At 43.5% G+C, this 19,291-nt stretch overlaps 1 protein-coding gene across 1 annotated transcript in view; it reads right to left on the bottom strand.

The window, feature by feature from the left end:
* wdr75 (WD repeat domain 75) overlaps positions 1-12,034 on the bottom strand; it is a 29,818-nt gene extending 17,784 nt beyond the window's left edge. Inside the window, exons 1-8 of the mRNA XM_055637741.1 lie at positions 11,868-12,034; positions 6,535-6,664; positions 5,173-5,238; positions 4,994-5,081; positions 3,619-3,743; positions 2,252-2,322; positions 2,020-2,136; positions 829-917 (exon numbers count right to left, since the gene is read on the bottom strand). Coding sequence (XP_055493716.1) covers positions 829-917; positions 2,020-2,136; positions 2,252-2,322; positions 3,619-3,743; positions 4,994-5,081; positions 5,173-5,238; positions 6,535-6,664; positions 11,868-11,992 — 811 coding nt within the window. The 5' untranslated portion in view covers positions 11,993-12,034. The remainder of the gene's footprint in view (positions 1-828; positions 918-2,019; positions 2,137-2,251; positions 2,323-3,618; positions 3,744-4,993; positions 5,082-5,172; positions 5,239-6,534; positions 6,665-11,867) is intronic.
* Between the last annotated feature and the right edge of the window lie 7,257 nt (positions 12,035-19,291).

Genomic DNA, 19,291 nt, shown 5'->3' with positions numbered 1-19,291 from the left:
GCAGATCAGCTTCTTGCTGACTTTCGCACTAAAACAAAGAGCTTCAAGATAAGCTGGAGGCCAGGGACAGTGCATGACCTACTGCCCGGTTACTGGATTCATCTCAAATGATCCACTCAGGGGACTGGATGCGCTGTGATGCAGATCCAAAGCTAAACTCCAGCATTATATGTATTAAATGATATTCTTGTGAATGGAGTTAATTGATTGGATCAAAATTGCAAGCTAAAGGAATGGGTTTATTTTCCTTTATCATCATACTTTATTAAAGGTTTATGGTATTAAGCACTTTTCTTTTCCAACTTCCAACTTTACTTGGAGCACTGCAGGACATCATTAAGTTTCTGACACACAAGAAGGATGTCATTAAGTTGAACAGGGTATAGAAATGATTCACCAGGACTTGCGGGTTTGAGTTATAGGGAGTGGCTGAAACCTATTTTTGTTGGAACATACAGGGCTGAGAAGTGACTTTATTGAGGCACGATCTTTTTTTCCCCCCGGAGAGAGGATTCAAAATTCTGAAAGCTCAGACTTAAGATGAGAGGTTAGAGATTTAAGAAGGACCTCAGGATCAAATTTTCACTCAGATGAGTTGTCTGTATCTGGGATGATCTACCAGAAAAATCTATAGAAGCAGGTACAATGAGTTTCAAATGACAGTTGGACAGATGTATGGATAGGATGGGGCTAGGAGGATAAGGTCCAAACGTGGGCAAATGGGATTTGTTCAGAATGCCACCTCGGTCGGCATAGACAAGGTGAGCTAAAGGGCACGTTTCCATGCTGTACAGCTCTGACTTAATTTATTTGAACTATTTTTCTTACCTTCTGTGGAGAAGACCAAGTCATTCACAGCTTCGTAGTGCCAATGCTGTGATGAGTATGTATACTCCTTTTTGTGGGTGAATTTCCACCTGTGAATTATAAAATATAGTCAAGCAAGTTCAAAAAACATTTATTCTGTTGAAAGAAGAGGAATCTAAATTTTAGATAATATATACTCTTGGTATATTATACCGAATAAAGAAAACAAATCAACATTTTGAAGCTGGAACAGTTCAGCTTGTAGCAAGTGTGCATCACAAATGACCTGATTAATCATATGAACAATATTTAAAAATGCATCATCATAACATAAAATGTCTGGCTATTCTTTGATTCACATCACTAGTATTATGGGGCATTTGGCGAGATGCAGTCCAGTTCCGAAGACTTGCACACCGTAATAATATATTCAGCAGGCCAGAATACTGCAGGCTAGATTTACAGTCTGAACAAAATTAGATATTTTAAGCTTCATTATCAAAAGCATTAGAGGAGCCCCTATTTCTACCTTTACATGGTGTTGTGGCATTTTGAACAAGGCATCCTAGCATCTGTTCCCCATTTAAAACTTTAGAACATCTTTTTTTTTCTGTCGATCAAGTATGATGTACTTTTGCAGAGTATTTTGGATAGTGATTCTCTCAACAAATTAAATGTTTTGCAGTATTTACAAAGATAGGGTGTGAAATCTTGTACTCTTTCAGGTTTAAGTGTTGTTTAAAAAAAAGTACGGTGGGACGCGCCGTTAATTATGATTTCTAATGGCCATTTTATAGCCAGAGGTAGTTCTCTACGATAGTTAAAGTCAGTCATGAAAAAAAGTCACATTGATTGCAAATTTAAGAATTCAACTTCAAAATCACATCTGTTCACTAGTTTCAAAGAAAAAGTTTTGACTTGCATGCAACTTACCCAAGTCCCTGTATGGTTAAAGCCATTTGCCAATAACATTTAGGGCAAAATCAGTAATGGCGCACATAATGAAAAATTTTCTTACACTTTTGCTAATGCACAAAGAAAGATGCAATAACATATTCCTCTGCATGCTATGTATAACAAAATCAAAAATAAAAGTTCTGATTTCATCATGTACAAAGAATGGCCCATAACAAATAGCAGATACCAAAAGCAGGTCCAGTTGCATGCAGGTTCTCAAAAATTAACAAATTCCATGTAATAAGAATGCCTTACCAGAGACGGATTTTGCCATCTTGGTGACCCGTTGCTATGCAGTCTTCCTTTGGATGACACGTTACGCACGTGAATGCATTATTAGATCCTTTGGTTTGTTTGAAACTCAAGGGAAACCTTAAAACAGAGCATAATTATTTTGCTTTCATCTGCAAACACTGCTTTGCAAATTAGCAACAGCGTGTTAAAAATAATACGTTTGCAAAGTCATGTAATATGAATTAAGGGTTACCTGAAGGACTTTTTCTTCTTGAAGAAAAACACTTGGAGCTCAAGTGTTTTAACAGAAGCAACATATCTGCCCTGTGAATTAGAATAAATTTCTTTAAATAAAGTAATCCATAAAACAAAATGCTTTCATCAGTTTCAGGATCTGGGCCTTACTCATTTTCTGTCCCTATCTTGGAGAAGGTGGCAGCAAGATGGGTCTCTTGATTCCCTGCAATCTTGCTGATGACCCTGTTTGCGTTGAGTATACCAGGATTTAGACATCAAAGACGAAATAGCAGTGATATATTTACAAGTCAAAGTGGAGTGCAACCTGGAGGAGAATCTGATAACGATGGCATTCCAAGGTGCCTCCTACCCTCACTCATCTTGGCGGTCTTGGATTCAGGAGATGCTATTTCATCAGTCTGAGCAAGCAGCTGCACTGCATTTAGTATATGGTATACACTGCAACAACTGTGCATCGTGGTGGAGGAACAAATGTTACAGGTGACTATCGATATGCTAATCAAACTGGATGCTTTGTCCAACGGAGCATGGTGCATTTTTGTGTGTTGTTTGTGCTGTACTGGCCCAGGCAAGTGGAGCATGCTCCTGACTCGTGCCATATAGGCAAGTGTTGCTCCAGGGTACCCAGATGCTCTTTTGGCCATTGTTTTTTGCAACTGCTTCAGTTGAGTTTCGGGTTAGTAGTGACCAGCAGGATATTGAGGGTGATCAGGCTCTCCCTTTCTAGAAAATTTTGCCTTGAGACCTTTATGGCACAATGATATATCTCATTTTTCAGCCAGTCTCCCAACTGTCTGGGTCATGCTGCATGCAGGCATGAACCGCTTCAGTTGTTAAAGACTTGCAAAACGAAAGTGAACATTAAGCAATCAGCCAACATTTACATTCAGACCAGCTTAAAGAAAATTTGTGGTTTAAAACCTACCATGTAAAATTGGCTTTGACATGTATGATATTTTAACACCACTGCAGCCACCTCAATAAATAACCAGACCTGTACCAAAGGTACAGGAACTGCCAATACTGTATTTTTCCTTACTTTGCAGCTCACTGCCCAGCCCCAAGCCACTGCAGATCTCATAATTCACTCACAGTAAACAGTAAATGGAGTTAAATCTTCCTACACTGTTCTGTTTGCGAAATGCTTTCATAGCAGAAAAAGCAGCATCATAAATTAAACTTTTTCCACTCCTCACATAAAAATCAGACTATTTTATAATGAAATGCAAAAAGATTACCATCAGAACAACACAAATCATAAACTGCTACACATTTTAAAAACTTTGATGTACTATTTTGAAAAATAGTTTAAAATTGCATAATAGGTAACACCTTTTCAAATGGGCAATTAAAGGGTTGTACCTCTCTTCCAAAAGCTGTTGATTTTGGTGATTGACAGACATCTTCCAAAATGACAGAGAAATCTTGTGCATCGACTTCTTGAGCAGTTGACTTGGGAAGTTTGATGGAGACCAATTGAAATAATCCTACACAATACAGATTGCAGTTCCATCATTTAGTATACCGCTCAAGGTGAACTTTCCAATACAACACTGCACATCAAAACGTTTACCTTCAAAACCTCCCCATTGACGAGTACAGTTAAATTATTTGCAAACAGATACAAAGTCTTATTTGATCAAAGCAGGTTGCTAAATTAAAATAGGTTAAAAGACTCAAAATTAAAAAGGGACTTTAATGTACATTCTAAATGCATACATGATACCAGTTCTAAAATTGTTTGACTGATGCAAGGGGACCACAATCTTTTCCAGCAAAGTGAGGGGCTGAGTGAACTCATCCAAACTCGCTACTCTTGCTATCTCTGAGGTCGTGGTTACTTTTACAGTCTCCAAAGTGCTGTCATGCTCAATGCCACATCAGTCCAGTGAGACAGAGTAGCTTGTGAGCATCAACTAGTTCTCAAGCCAAAATTTACCTTGATCACTTTTAGATAGTTTAACAGCATCAAAGTACCAAAGATTAGAGACATATCAGAAGGATTTAAACAAGTATATTAACATTTCGTAAAATGTTAAAAATGTACCAAAGATGCCCAGAAATGAATGAGTAATCATCAAAACAAACTAACTGCATTTATATTTTCAATTAAGATCTGAGGATACAGGTATACATGTATCCATGTACATACATCCAACCTAGCTCACGACACTTGCCCTCAAACTCAGCAATGAGTTTAGCACCAGTTGTCCCAACTCACAGCCAGTGTCTGAATTCTGCATTGCAATGCATATGCACTGGAGTCAAGATAAAGTTGTTTCATTGTTTAAATTTATTGGGTTAAATATAATTGTACATACATTAACCCTTGTTATTACAGACCTCTATAAATTACGATTATAGCGGACTGTCTTAGAACCCAGGCTGCTCGTTACACTGTATAGGTTATTGAAATTGACATGGCATTAAAATTGACAAACAATTGCTCCGATCAACACAACTCTATTAAACAATGTAACAAACAACCTTGCAGTAACAAAAATACATTTTTAGCAGTTAAAAAGAACTTTGTGCCTGAAAGCAACTCATCATTTCAGTGTGACCACTAAGTGGGCGGAGCAAATCCCTCACTCTATTATAGCAGATAATCGACAAATAATGGTGTCCATTCCCCCCTCCCCCCCACGGTCTGTTATAGTGTTTAGAGCTACATGTATAATACAATAAGCAAGAAAATAAATTATTTTCAGAAATAATTTTCAATTGTTTCTGTTACCTTTGTCTCTTGGAACAATAGCAAAGACGGTGTTTTCATCACCAGCGGGGGTGTATAAAGCTAGTAGTTTAACATTCACTGAAAATGTCTAGATGGGAGAGAAAACGTAGTTTAAAAAAGGCATGTTGACAAAATAAAACGATTCTTAATTCTATCGTTCATAATGCTGCACCACTTACCTTCATTAAGATTCCATCAGTGAAGTCCCAAAGCTTAATGGTGCCATCCAACGATGCAGAGTATAGCTGCCAACAAATCAATCATTAGCTACAAATTTAAAGGACAATCAATCTCGACAAAAGATTTATGTTCACAGATTTTTCAGGTCGGGGGGGGGGGAGAGTTCCACCCGCCACGGGTACCATGTAATCCCGTGCTACCTGCTCCATGGTCGGATAGTCGGCGACTAAACTGTCTCCCCCACCTGGTTTGCCAGGTGAGGAGGAGGCTGTGGGCCCCCAGCAGGACCAAAAACAAGACCTGTCAAAGGGCAGATGAGCTCCTAGCGAGCCAATGGCCATCCACACTTCAGTAGAAGTTGCGATCACTGTCATACACGGCATTGTAAGGCACCGTGCCCATTGATGTTTTTCAACGATGATGATGATGATGAGTTGGCACTAACATCCTGATATTTTAAGACACTTTTTTTTTTTTTTTTTTTAAAACAGCTTTGCAGAATTTGTGTAATTTCTGTATAATTTAATTATTTACGATGTCTGTTTATGTGCCCGTGATACTGCTGCAGGTGAGATTTTCATAACGCTGTGCCTCACTGTATTTGAGCATATAACATATACTCGACTTGACGACTGTGGTTTAAAAAGGAGAGAATATTTAAAAAGTAATTAATTACCTATTTCATACACAAATAATGCTCTCAAAGATCAAACTATCTATTGATAATTTATTTCAGGTAAATAACTTTTAATCACAACACTATCTTGGTTAACTGGATAGCATTGGGACATGTTCAATTATCCCTTCCCTTTATATTAATTGACCTCACAGCCATATGTTGTGTGAGCAATGACGAATGTTGCTGAATAGCCTTTGGTCATTGCTTTTCATCATGTCATGCGAGCTAAATAAAGGTAGGTTCAATAATTTGTCCTGCATCTTTTGCTTATAAAGATGATTTTCTGGAATTAGAAGTCGCAACTAAATGTTAGCCAAATTTGGTCATCAGTTAAGGTATTGCTGAGGGAGCTCATCGTGTGCAAATAGATCATTTGAGTTCTTGTCCTGTGTATGTGACTACAGTTCATTCAGTACTACCTTGACTGTAAAGGACATTGGGATATTCCAAATGGAACTTAAGCAAAGCCACAGATAAGTCTTTTGTTTCATTTTTAGCCAAGTTACCTGTAGCTAAAAACTTGAATTCGTTTCTCGGGTTTTCCACATCCCATGTAAAATGATCAAATCTTCCACGTAATTTAAGTGCTACATACAGTGCACTATATACTGTTTTTCTATTCTGTGTTTTGTTTTTTCGGCATTGTAACGAATAGTTAATCACAAACAAAAAACTTCCTTACCTGCAAATGATTTTGAGGATTAAGCTGAATCCCTGTCACTAGATCCTTATGACCTTGTAATACGTGTATACATTCCTCTGTGGCAGTACTATATATTTTCACATGGTCTCCTGATGCACAAAACAAATATCTGCAAAATGAAAAAAATGTTTTTTTTAAACTTGTGAAAGATTGGTAAACCAATGTTCCAGTCATCTCTTCTGTTTCAACTTTTTCATATTCACGTAACTATATATCATGTCATGCCATGATTACAATCACTGAAGTGAAAAGGCAAAGGTACTTTTAACACATTAATACAGAATGTTCAGTCATTTTCTGTGCAGTAAGATAGTTCACACTCTACCAATGCTTTAGGAAACATCTTCAAACCATTCTTCAGAAAAAATGCAGAAAGATTTACAAGGATATTGCAATGATTCAAAAGCCTGGGCTATAAGGAGAGAACGAGCAGGCTAGGACTTTATTCTTTGAAGCCAAGGAAGTTGTGAGGGTGAATGCACAAAGTATTTTAGTCTTTGAGTGGGGGAAATCAAGAATCATGGGACATAAGTTTAAGGCAAGAGGGGCAAGATTTGATGGTAACCTGAGGGGCAACTTTTTTCACTGAAGCTGGCGGGTACATGGAACGAGCTGACAGCAAAAGTAGTTGTGGCAGTTACTGTAATAGCATTTAAAAGACTCTTGGAGATCGAACTAGCTTAAATAGGGGATATTGGTCGGGTGGGCCAAATGGCCCATTTCCTTGCTGTGCAAGTATGACCAATGTAAAAATGTTTATAGAAGCAGAAAAATAACATCATACAGAAACAATAAGAACTATTCTTGCATATAATATATGTATTTAATATAGAAATCGGCATACACTGCTCCGTAGCGGGTGAAAATTTAACACAAAGTTTATTCACAACAATGGCTAAATATTGGCGGCCATGTAAGTTTAAAAGGTAAGTTTTGAAATTCACGGAGAACACAGCAGAGCCAAAGGCCTTTTATGGATAAATTCCGGAGTTTGGCGAAGAAAAAAGCATGCACAGAAATGAAGGAATTAAAGGATGTTGAAGTGGTTGGAAAGCTGGAATAGAGCGAGGAGCGATCTCGGATTTAATATGTGTATTGAGACTTTAAATTCAGTCTTTGAGTGAGTTGGGAATATAAGTAGAAATCAGCAAGCACATAGGCGAGAGAATGTATGTAGGAAGGAACTGCAGATGCTGGTTTACATCGAAGATGGACACAAAATGCTAGAGTAACTCAGGCAACATCTCTGGAGAGAAGGAATGGGTGATATTTTTGATCGAGACCAGGCCTGAGAGAGAGAAAACATAGCAGGGAGTTCAGATCCAAATTGAGATGACTGCAGTTTGAACTGCTTGTTCTGGGACTGAGTGTGCAGATTCCAGACTCCTCAACCAGAAAAAAACCCTCTTTTTAAAAAAAAGTATCAATGAGATTGCTTTGCAATTCCTCTGAACTCAACAGGTTTAGTGTACTCAATCTTGCCTCACAAGGCAAACTTGTTACCCCTGGAACTGGTCCAGTGAAACTCTGTCACATTCCCTCCATGGGAATAATGTATTTCAAGATACAAGATACAAGATACATTTAATTGTCATTTGGACCCCTTGAGGTCCAAACGAAATGCCGTTTCTGCAGCCATACATTACAAACACATAGACCCAAGACACAACATAATTTACATAAACATCCATCACATCGCTGTGATGGAAGGCCTAATAAACTTATTTCTCCACTGCACTCTTCCCCCCCGATGTCAGAGTCAAAGTCAAAGCCCCCGGCTGGCGATGGCGATTGTCCCGCGGCCATTAAAGCCACGCCGGGTGGTGCGAGGTCGCACACCGGGTCTTGCTGTTAGAGCCCCCGGCGTGTGCTCGCAGAGTCCCGCGGCCATTCCAAGCCGCGCGGGGCAGTGATGTTAGGCCCCGCTCCAGGAGCTCTTCAACCCCGCAACTCGGGCGGGAGAAGTTGCCGTTGCGAGAGCCCTGAAAAGCGGTCTCCCTCCAGGGAGCCGCGGGCTCCCGACAGACCTGCCGTTGCAGACTCCTCAACCGGTAGCAAAGCAGCAGCAGCAGCGCTCCTCCAAAGCTCCAACCGCTCCGGACTCGGCCAGCCCCGCACGGTGATTCCTCTGAACACCAACAGTCCCCGGCTTAGTTGTACTCAATCTTGCCTCCAAGGCAAACTTGTTACCCCTGGTCTCCAGTGCCAGGAGAGATTTCTGTCCCATTCCCTCCATGGAAAATAATGTATTTTATTTCACCGGATATTTCAGATAAGGAAACCAAAACTGTACAAATATCCTAGGTGCAGATCCACTACCACCCCGTATAATTGCAGCAAGTTACCTTTACTCACATCCTCATATTCTGTTATGACTTAATCTGAGGATATAATTTCCCCTTCCTCATCACGTGATGTACCTGTGTTCACCTTCAGTGCCTTGAAACAAGGATACCCAGGTCTCTCTGAATATCACCATTATCCACTCTCTCATCATTTAAAATAGTTAATGCATTTTGTCAATCAAGGTCAGTAATTAGGCTACAAGGCCGTTCACTCCCTCCTTTTGGAAAATCTGACCACGCTGCCATTTTCCCGCTGCCGGAGTATAAACAATGGATAGTACGGGAAGCGGCAGTGACGAGGGACGTAAAGCCGTGGTCAGAGTGCAAGATGTACTGAGCGATGTCGACTGGAATATGTTCCAAGCAAGTTCTAGAGACGTCAGTGAATTCGCAGAAGCGGTCACGGACTTCATTGCAACAACAGCCGATAACATAGTCCCCACGGTAAGGGTTAGCATCTTTCCTAATCAAAAATCCTGGGTGGACAGGTCCATTCGCGTTGCCTTGAATGCTCGCACCGCTGCTTACAACTCTGGCCTGGCATCCGGAAATATGGACGAGTACAAGGTGGAGTCCTACCGACTGTGAAGGGCGGTGGACGCAAAAAGGAGGTACAGGGACAGGATGGAGTCGCAGGACACCAGACACCTCTGGCAGGGGCTACGGACCATAACTAACTACCGGAGAAACCCCCTCAACCGGAAGTGCCGGCACCTTCCTAACTGATGACCTAAACTCTTTCTACGCACGATACGAGACGGGCAACCTCACCCCCAGCTCGCCGGCTAACAACAACACCGCCAGTGCGCTGGCTAGCGAGGCTGGAGAGAGGTCCACCGCTGGGGATGTGCACACATTCTCGCTGTCCGAGCATGACATGAGGAGAGCTCTGACACGTGTGAACATGAGGAAAGCTGTAGGCCCAGATGGTATATCTGGGCGAGTACTTAAGTCTTTTGCTACTCAGCTAGCTGCAGTGCTCACTACAATATTCAACCTCACCCTGGTCAGGTCCGTGGTCCCTGCCCACTTCAAAAGATCCTTCATTGTACCTGTACCAAAGAATGCCTCTCCAGCCTGCTTGAATGACTACCGACCAGTGGCCCTCACCTCGGAAGTCATGAAATGCTTCGAGAGGCTGGTCAAGAACCACATCTGCGCCTTCCTCCCTCGCAACATGGACCCGCTACAGTTCGCATACCGTCCGAACAGAACCACGGACGATGCGGTCTCCCAGGTTCTGCACACCGCTCTCTCACCTTGACAGCCAGAAGGGGGGCTATGTGAGGATGCTGTTGATTGACTTCAGCCTTCAATACAATAGTCCCCACCAGACTTGCTGAAAAGCTGCGGGAACTGGGGCTAAACACGCCCCTGTGTGCCTGGAGTCCTGGACTTTCTCACCGCCAGGCCCCAGGTAGTCAAGATGGGAGGAAATACATTGAACACCCTCACCCTGAAAACAGTATCTCCCCCAGGGTTGCGTTCTCAGCCCCTTACTGTACTCCCTGTACACACATGACTGTGTGGCCAGGTTCAGCTCCAACTCTATAATCAAGTTTGCTGATGACACTGTGGTGGTGGGCCTGATCTCCGATAGCAATGAGAAGGCCTACCGGGAGGAGGTGGCTGATCTGGCACTCCTCTTGAATGTCATAAAAACTAAGGACTGATTGTGGACTTTAGAAGGGCACAACATCCGAGGACATATACGGTACTGGAGATAAACGGGGCTACTGTGGACAGGGTGAGCTGCTTTAAATACCTGGGAGTCCACATCACAGAGGATTTGACATGGACATCACACGCTACCGCACTGGTGAGTAAGGCAAGGCAGTGCCTTTACCACCTCAGGCAGCTGAGGAAATTCAGAGTCTCTGAGAATCCGTCAGTGCTTCTACTCAGGGGCTGTAGAAAGCATCTTGAATGGCAACATCACAATCTGGTTTGGGAACTGCTCTGCCCAGGAAAAGAAGGCTCTGCAGAGAGTAGTGCGTTCGGCCAAACGCACTATGGGAACTACACTCGCCCCCCTGCAGGAACTATACATCAGAAGGTGCAGATCCAGAGCCAGCAACATTATGGGAGACCCCTTCCACCCCAGCAATGGACTGTTCCAGCTGCTACGGTCAGGCAAGCATCTCCGCTGTCATGCTGTGAAAACAAAGAGGATGAGATGGAGTTTCTTCCCACAGGCCATTTGGACTCTAAACTCTTATCTCACCAGGGACTAATTTACTGTACCAATTTGCTGTTGTATTGTGTCTTATTAAAATTGCTGGGTTTTTTTCTTTCTTCTTTCTCTAATATATAAATATTGATTCTGTTCTATTCTGTTCTGTACTTTTTTTGCACAATTCACAGGCATTGCCACTTTCATTTCACTGCACATCTTGTATGTGTAAGTGACAAATAAAACTCGATTTGAGAATGGGATTGAGAGGGAAAGATAGACCAGCCATTATTGAAAGATAGACCAGCCATGATGGGCTGAATGGCCTAATTCTACTATAACCCTCCTTCAGACTCCCCCCCAGCAGATACACACAAACTGCTGGAGTAACTCAGCGGGACAGGCAGCATCTCCTGAGAAGGAATGGGTGGCGTTTTGGATTTGAGACCCTTCGGACCTGAGAGAGAGGGAGAGATGGACATTAAGATCTACATTAAGATCGCTGCAGTTTGAACTGCTTATTCTACGACTGAGTGGACAGATTCCAGACTCCTCAACCACCGCGGGAGGGATCCTCCTCCTCCCAGCATCGAGCCTGGCAGACAGAACCTGAGAGACGTTTTAAAGTTTGAATGAGATGATTTCTCAATTCACCAGATGTTACGAGGGGTTTGGTGCAGGGAGACCCAGGTTGAAGGAGGCGGGTCTGAGCTCCAGCCCCGTTCCCCACGTGGCTGCAGGAGCGGAGAGGACCGGACCCTCCCTCCCGCTCACTCACTCACTCACTCACTCACCTGCTGTCCGTGGAGAAGACGGGCCTGCAGGAGGTGATCCTGCTGCCGCCGTGGTGGACCAGGCGCACCGACGGCAGCGCGGCGGCGGCAACGGCAGCGACACCGGGACAGGCCGCTTCCTCCATCTTGCCTGAACTTACACCCCCGACCCCTGAACTCACCTCACCGCATCACGTGGCCGGGGGGGGAGGGACACAGGGCCGGGGAGGAGGGGGGAGAGGGTCACGTGGCCGGGGGGGGGAGAGGGTCACGTGGCCGGGGGGGGAGGGTCACGGGGGGGGGGGGGGGGAGGGTCACGTGGCCGGGGGGGAGGGACACAGGGCCGGGGGGGAGGGACACAGGGCCGGGGGGAGGGACACAGGCCGGGGGGGAGGGACACAGGGGGAGGGGGAGGGTCACGTGGCAGGGGGGGGGGGGGAGAGGGTCACGTGGCCGGGGGGGGAGAGGAGGAGCAGAGTGGAGCAAAGATCCTAGAGGAACAAGATAGACCACTCCTCGAAAAACGCGTAGTATCACGTGTGTGATCGTCGACGCCATTTTTTGAGGCATTTATTGGGCTTCCCCCACACTGTCATGGCGTCCTTATCTAAATTTCATCTCACTGCTCTGCTATCAATTATTCTAATCGTAAATCTAAACGACCCGACCTGTCATTCTTTAGGTTCCCCAATAAAAAAGAAAGGTGAGAAAATATTTTTATTATTTTCAGTCGATATTCTGTCGTGAGAATGTTATTTTCTGTTCTCCCATCAACGGCCATTGGGAAACTGGGTTTGTCGGTACATTAGAAAGTTATTAGACTTATTTTTAATAGATCTTTTCTTACCATAATAATAAAGACAATTTTAACACTTCTGTACGTTTTTGGTTTTGTTCTTGTAAGGGATTGGTCTCCACAATATGGCCCGCGGGACACATCAGGTCCAGTGACCAGGAGATTTTTCGAGCTCAGATTCAAGTCCGAGAATGGGCGGCTGTTACCCATTATATCCCTCGAATTGTCAAGGCATCACAAGCAAAGATCACAAACCCGCCGTGAAGAAGGGTGCAATCAAATATTATACAACTCTGCCCTATCATCTTTGGGTGCAATGGTGGGTCGGGGGGTTCGGTGGCGGCGGTGGCAATCAAAGATACTAGAGGAGCTTCTCCCTCTCCCCTTCTCCCTCTCCCTCTCCCCCTTCTCTGCTCTATAGGGTGATTTCACCAAAGGTCCCCTCTCTTCTCTCGAAATGATCTCGTAGATCCCCCTCACGTTGACTCGAAAATTTTAACTGGTCTTTGTAGGACAATCTCTCAGTTTGACATATTAGAGGCAAAAAAGCATCTTCATGGTAACTGAATGGGGAAACACCACTTTCCCATGTAGCCCGGTTAAAAAACTTCCTACATATTCCAGAAAAAATGGAAGGGCTTAAATGCCGTAAAATCATTTGTTGAGGACTGAAATTTTACTCTGCTAGTCGGGGCTAACTGGTGACCCGTGAAGCACAGCGACCTAAATTTTACACAGGCATCATAAAAAAAATGATAGAAAGTGAGGTAATTACAAGAGGGTATATGTGTACTGAAGGTAGAAAATGTATCCATATGTATGCGGCGGAAGTGAACAGCTGACATTTGCCGTGGTGATTTTAAGATCCAAAATATCGGGAATTATCGCGTTTGCTCGCTGAATTTCATCAAAAGTAAGTTAGTAATGCCTGGTGGAGCGCTGCTGCTGCTGCGGCCCGACCTCCGGCGATTCGGAGGCTGCAACTGCGGGTCTGGCGGACGGCGGCACCGGGAGCCCGCGGGTCCCTGGAGGGAGACCGCTTTTCAGGACTCCTGCAACTGCGACCGTGACGTTCCGTCACGTACTACACGTCAGTCCATTGGATTTCGGAGGAGTGGTCTATCTAGCTCCTCTAGGATCTTTGCTTTGGAGTGGAGCCCGAGTTGCGGGTGAGAAGAAAGAAGAGCTCCTGGAGGAAAGGGGGCCAGACATCACCGCCCCGCGCGGGCTTGCAGTGGCCGGGTCGGTGACTCTGCGAGGGGTGAGCGCACAGCCGGGGGCTAAGTACAAGAGGGAAGGGGAAGACCCGGTGTGCGACCTTGATTCATACCCGAGCGTGGCTTTAATGGCCGCGGGACAATCGCCATCGCCAGCCGGGGGCTTTGACGACAGAGGGGTGACTCTGAAAGTAGGGGGGGGGGGGGGGGGGGGTGTTAGGAGTGCAGAGGGGAGAGATGAAAAGTTTTTTTGGCCTTCCATCACAGAGTAGCATGTGATTTTGATGTTTTATGTAAATTTATCGCATCAGATAAAGCATAAAAATAAGTTTAATTTGACTTGGGTCTATTTTAGTTTGTAATGTATGGCTGCAGAAACGGCATTTCGTTTGGACCTCAAGGGAATGAAATCCAAATTCTGACAAAACATTAAATTGAATCTTGAAATCTTGAAGTTAGTTGAAGTGTAGCAAATTTCAAACTTCAATTACTAGATCTAAACATCTATCCATTTCTTAATAAATGATTAACGTTTTTAAATAACCCAAGTGTCCAAATAATATTCATAAATAATTCACAATAAAACATGATTTTAAAATCTCATTTACATTAATTTATAGGCCAAATGGAAGGAATTTAGTGTACAATTGCTGTAAATTAAAGTCCATTTTAAATCAGCTTTCCAGTGGGTTCCTGTGGAACGCGCTGGTTTAGAACGTTCACATTGCAGTGGATTTGTGCCCTCAAATGCCCAGAAAAACACTGCGGGATATAAAGAGCCCAAAATGAGCTACTCGCAATAGAAAACTTTATATACAGGGTTCTTAAGAAGCCCCTTTTAATGTAAAAATAAGGTACATACCTTTAATATACAGCTGCATAAAACCCTGGGGCTGCGAGAGGTCGCGGGTTTAGAGAGTGATTTTTAAACTATTATAACTATTATACAAGGCCATAAAAACTAATAATACCTTTTGCGACGGGGTCTTTCAGCGATTTTTCGTTAATGATTTACTAGGCTGAACATTTTCGATTGCAACAGCCTAGTGAAAATCGCGTTTTAAACCCGCCCCCTCAAAACAGCGCCAAAATCGCGCACATGGGCTGGGGCAGATTCTCAGCCACGTTTCAGGTAGACTTTGCAACATACCTAAATAGAGCAGTGAGAGTGACACAGGAGGGGCAGTCTGAGGGGGGGGGGGGAGGGGGGCAGGGGATTAAGTGTGATAGAAGAGGGCAGGACAGGGGTGAGTGACGCAGGATGGGACGGTGCAGAGGGGTGAGAGTGACAGGGCAGGGGTGGAGCAGGGAGTAATAGGGGCGGACAGAGAGGTGAGATTACCAAAGATGGGTGGGGCAGAGGACTGAGAGTGATAGAGGAGGTTGACACTGACAGAGGGGGCGAATGTCAGGGGTGGAATAGCAGCGGTCATAGGGGAGTAACATAAGTGACCAGCAGAGGCAGAGCGGTGGGATGAGTGATAGAGGAGATACAGGGCAGTGGAATGTAAAAGGGAAGGGGCATGTGTGAAGGTGAGGGAAGGGCAGTGGACAGTGTTGGTATTGAGCAGAGTGAGGAATGGTGGACGTGAGAGTGGTGGGGGAATGGAGTGTGAGTCCAAAAGGGCGAGTCAGAGGGTATGAGTGGCCAGGAGAGGCTGTCGGGTTTGCTTTGCAGATGACTGCAGAAAACATTTAGTAGATTTGGTTATCCCGAATGATGTAGAAGAACATGCACGAGTTTACATGGGCTCTACGTATTCTGAGGTGCTAGCTGAAAAGACTGGTGGCTGGATACTGTTTACAGTTTATTTTACATATTCTTGTTGTAAGGACTCACTGCCCATCCAAATGCTTGACTGCCATTTTGAGTGACGAGCTCACCATGAACTCTCCTGAGCTAGTTGATGTTGCACTTTCTTTGGGAGGCTTTCAGAAAGTGCTTTTCACTCTTTGCTTGGAGATTATTTGTCCTGGAGATGCTAGCCAGAGAAAGAACGCTGTCATTCAGAAGAGGGCTGCCAACTCTCACGCATTGAACGTGAGAATCACGCATTTCGCCGAATTCTCACACTCTCACGCAGATCACAAATTTCTCACGCTCTATCGTGAGAAATTCTGTGATCAACGAAAATTTCAAAACTCGTATCAACTGCATGGGCCGAGGGTGTTGGAGAGCCGGGGCTGAGGGAGGGATGGAAGCAGTAGCAGCAGTGGGGGAAGATGCGGACGGGGAGCCGGGGCTGGCGAGTGTTTGCCGGGCTGGCGAGTCGCTCGCTGCAGCTCCGGCCATGGAGCAGCCTCAGTGCAAGATTCCCGAGCTGTCGGAGGTGTCGGAAGCGTTGTGCCGCTGCCGTGAGAATCTCTGCGCCAAATTCGCCTTGGTGACCGGCGTGGATCAGGCTGCAGCTCGGTGCATCCTGGAGGACAACCAGTGGCTGCTGGAAGTAAGTACCAAGCATTGGGTAGAAGCGATGGAAGATAGTGGCCTTCAAATGGGAGTGGTTGGAGAAAGCATCCTGCTTGCCTTCTAGATTTTCACTTACTGTAACTGCAGGAAAAATGTTCCCGATGTTGGGGGAGTTCAGAACCAGGGGTCACAGTTTAAGAATAAAGGTTAGGCCAGTTAGGATTGACATGGGGCCAAACTACCTTCACGCAGAGAGTTGTGAATCTGTGGAATTCTCTGCCGCAGAAGGCAGTGGAGGCCAGTTCACTGGATGTTTTCAAGAGCGAGTTACATTTAGCTCTTGGGGCCAGCGAAGTCAAGGGATGGGAAAAAACAGGAAAGAGTTACTGATTTTAGATGAGCAGCCATGATCATATTGAATGGCAATGCTGGCTCGAAGAGCCGAACGGCCTATTCCTGCACCTATTTTCTATGTTTCTATGCTTGTGTATATTGCAATAAAACTCGTCCACTTGATTTTGAAGCATTCATGCATGGTGGAGGTATAATGTAGTCATAGAGTGATACAGTATGAAAACTGGCCCTTTGCCGCAACTTGCCCACACCCGCCAACATGTCCCAGCTACACTACCTGCTTTTGGTCCATATTCCTCCAAACCTGTCCTATGCATGTATCAGTCTAACTGTTTCTTAAATGTTGGGATAGTCCCTGTCTCAACCACCTCCCCTGGCAGCTTGTTCCATACACCCACCACCTTTTGTGTGGAAAAAGTTACCCCTTAAAAAGTTACCTCTTAAAAATACTTCAAGCAGAAAACATTGAAATCATTCTTCAACAATGCACTAAAACATGATTTTAATACATCAAATTTCAAAAAGTCCCTACCATGGGAGGGGGAACACCCTCGTCCCACACCTTCCCTCCACTCGGTTCCTCCACTCCATCGCCGGGTACCCCCAAGGCCAATGATCAGTGATCGCTCAGCCTTCCCACTTTCAAAAACGCTCCGTGGCCCCTGGTTCAGACAGAGAGCACTGCCAGATGTGAGCGGGAAACTATGGCCAGTTGTCCGTGATGTCTGGATCCCAATGCTCAGCGCTTCGTGTTTCGGAGTTGACTAATGTTATTGATTTGTAATTAGCCTGATTTGTAATTAGTTGACAAAACCTTAATTTATTAATCCGGAATATCCAGCAGGATGGGATAAGTGTAATATTAAAATGACATGCAAGGTGTCAGGCTGTCCGTCACAACATACAGCCCCGATAACCCATCATTTTCTTCAGTTAAATATTTGGATGGTAGCACTAATGTCATTTGCCACTCAACTATGATGTTTGTTTACCTCGCTGACAATTTCTAAACCCCCCCCCCCCCAAATTGCTTTGACAGTTTGAATAGAAATATTCCCAATCTCGTTTCATTAATTGAACATGTAGATGAACATCCTCAAGGAGTGTAATCAGATGGAAACTGCTTCAGATGCGATGTTTAAGAGCTTGTTCAATGAAGGGGCATATTTTACTTACTTACTTTATTAATTTATTGAACGTGTTAAAAAATACAAACACAAATAAACTTGTAAGCAATTAAAAAAGAAAATAAAACACAAAGGAAAACAAACAAATAAGTAACTCAAATAATACAAATAATATCGTTCATGTTCAAAAGGGGTAAGAAGAAGTTCGAAAACTTTTCTGGTCCTACCCCCTCTTATTTTCTATACATTTTCATGGAAAAACAAAATAATGGGAACAAATGGACCCAAAATCTGTTGAACTGTCCACAAACAAGAAATAAACAAACAGAAAAGAAAATCACTGGTCCATCTCATAACCATTCAATCTTTTGTTTCTGAAGAGTGTTTTTAGTTTGAATAGAGTCTTACATTTTTTCAGCTCATCATGGCAGTTATTCCAGAGACTAACACCCTTTGCTGTAACACAATGGAGTTTTGCATTAGTTCTTATTGCCGTTTTTTCGAATATATAGGTTCCTCTCAGGTTGTGTTTGCTTTCTCTCCGTTGGAACAACCCTTGGATATTACAAGGCAATTGCTGATTAGCTGCTTTGAACATAATTTGGATAGTTTTATAATCTGTCAGATCTTGAAATTTTAATGTTTTTAGTCTGATAAATAATGGTTTTGTTGATTGTCTGTAGGTGGTTTTATGTATAATTCGTATTGCTCTTTTTTGGAGGATGAAGATTGGATGTGTATTTGTTTTGTATGTGTTCCCCCATACCTCCACACAGTAGATCATGTATGGGAGTATGAGGGAGCAGTACAACATATACAGGGAGGCTTGATTTAGTAGGTCTCTGGCTTTATTCCGTATTGCAATTGATTTGGATATTTTGGCTTTAATATAATTTATGTGAGGTTTCCAACTTAATTTGTTGTCAATTAATACTCCAAGAAATTTTATTTCAGATACTCTTTCTATTTCTGTGCCATTTATCATGAGCATTTTCTCTGTGTGGGTTGATCGATTTCCAAATATTATGAATTTTGTTTTACTTAAATTCAATGTGAGTTTATTTTCGTTAAACCAGATCTTCATCCTGCTCAATTCCTTTTCCATACTATCCAGGAGCTGTTCCAAGTTGTCTCCACAGCAGAGTAAGTTAGTATCATCAGCGAAGAGAATAGTTTCAAGAGTTTTTGACACTTCACATATATTATTGATATACAAAATGAATAATAATGGCCCTAACACTGAGCCCTGGGGCACCCCCCACGTAACCTGCAGTAATTGTGATTTATGGTTTTGTATTTCGACATATTGTTCCCGGTTCTGTAGGTAGCTGGACAGCCATGATAGTGCGATGCCTCTAATGCCATATCTTTGTAGTTTCTTTATTAATAACTCGTGGTCTACGGTGTCAAATGCTTTTTTTAAGTCCAAAAAAATCCCTACTGCATACTCTTTATTTTCTATTGCCTTAGTAATTTTTTCTATAAATTCAATAATTGCAAATTAAGTTGTTCTGTTAGCTCTAAAACCATATTGTTGTTCG

This window comes from Leucoraja erinacea, chromosome 7 (genome assembly GCF_028641065.1).
Source record: "Leucoraja erinacea ecotype New England chromosome 7, Leri_hhj_1, whole genome shotgun sequence".
Lineage (NCBI taxonomy): Eukaryota > Metazoa > Chordata > Chondrichthyes > Rajiformes > Rajidae > Leucoraja > Leucoraja erinaceus.
This window is presented reverse-complemented; position numbering and strand designations above follow the sequence as displayed.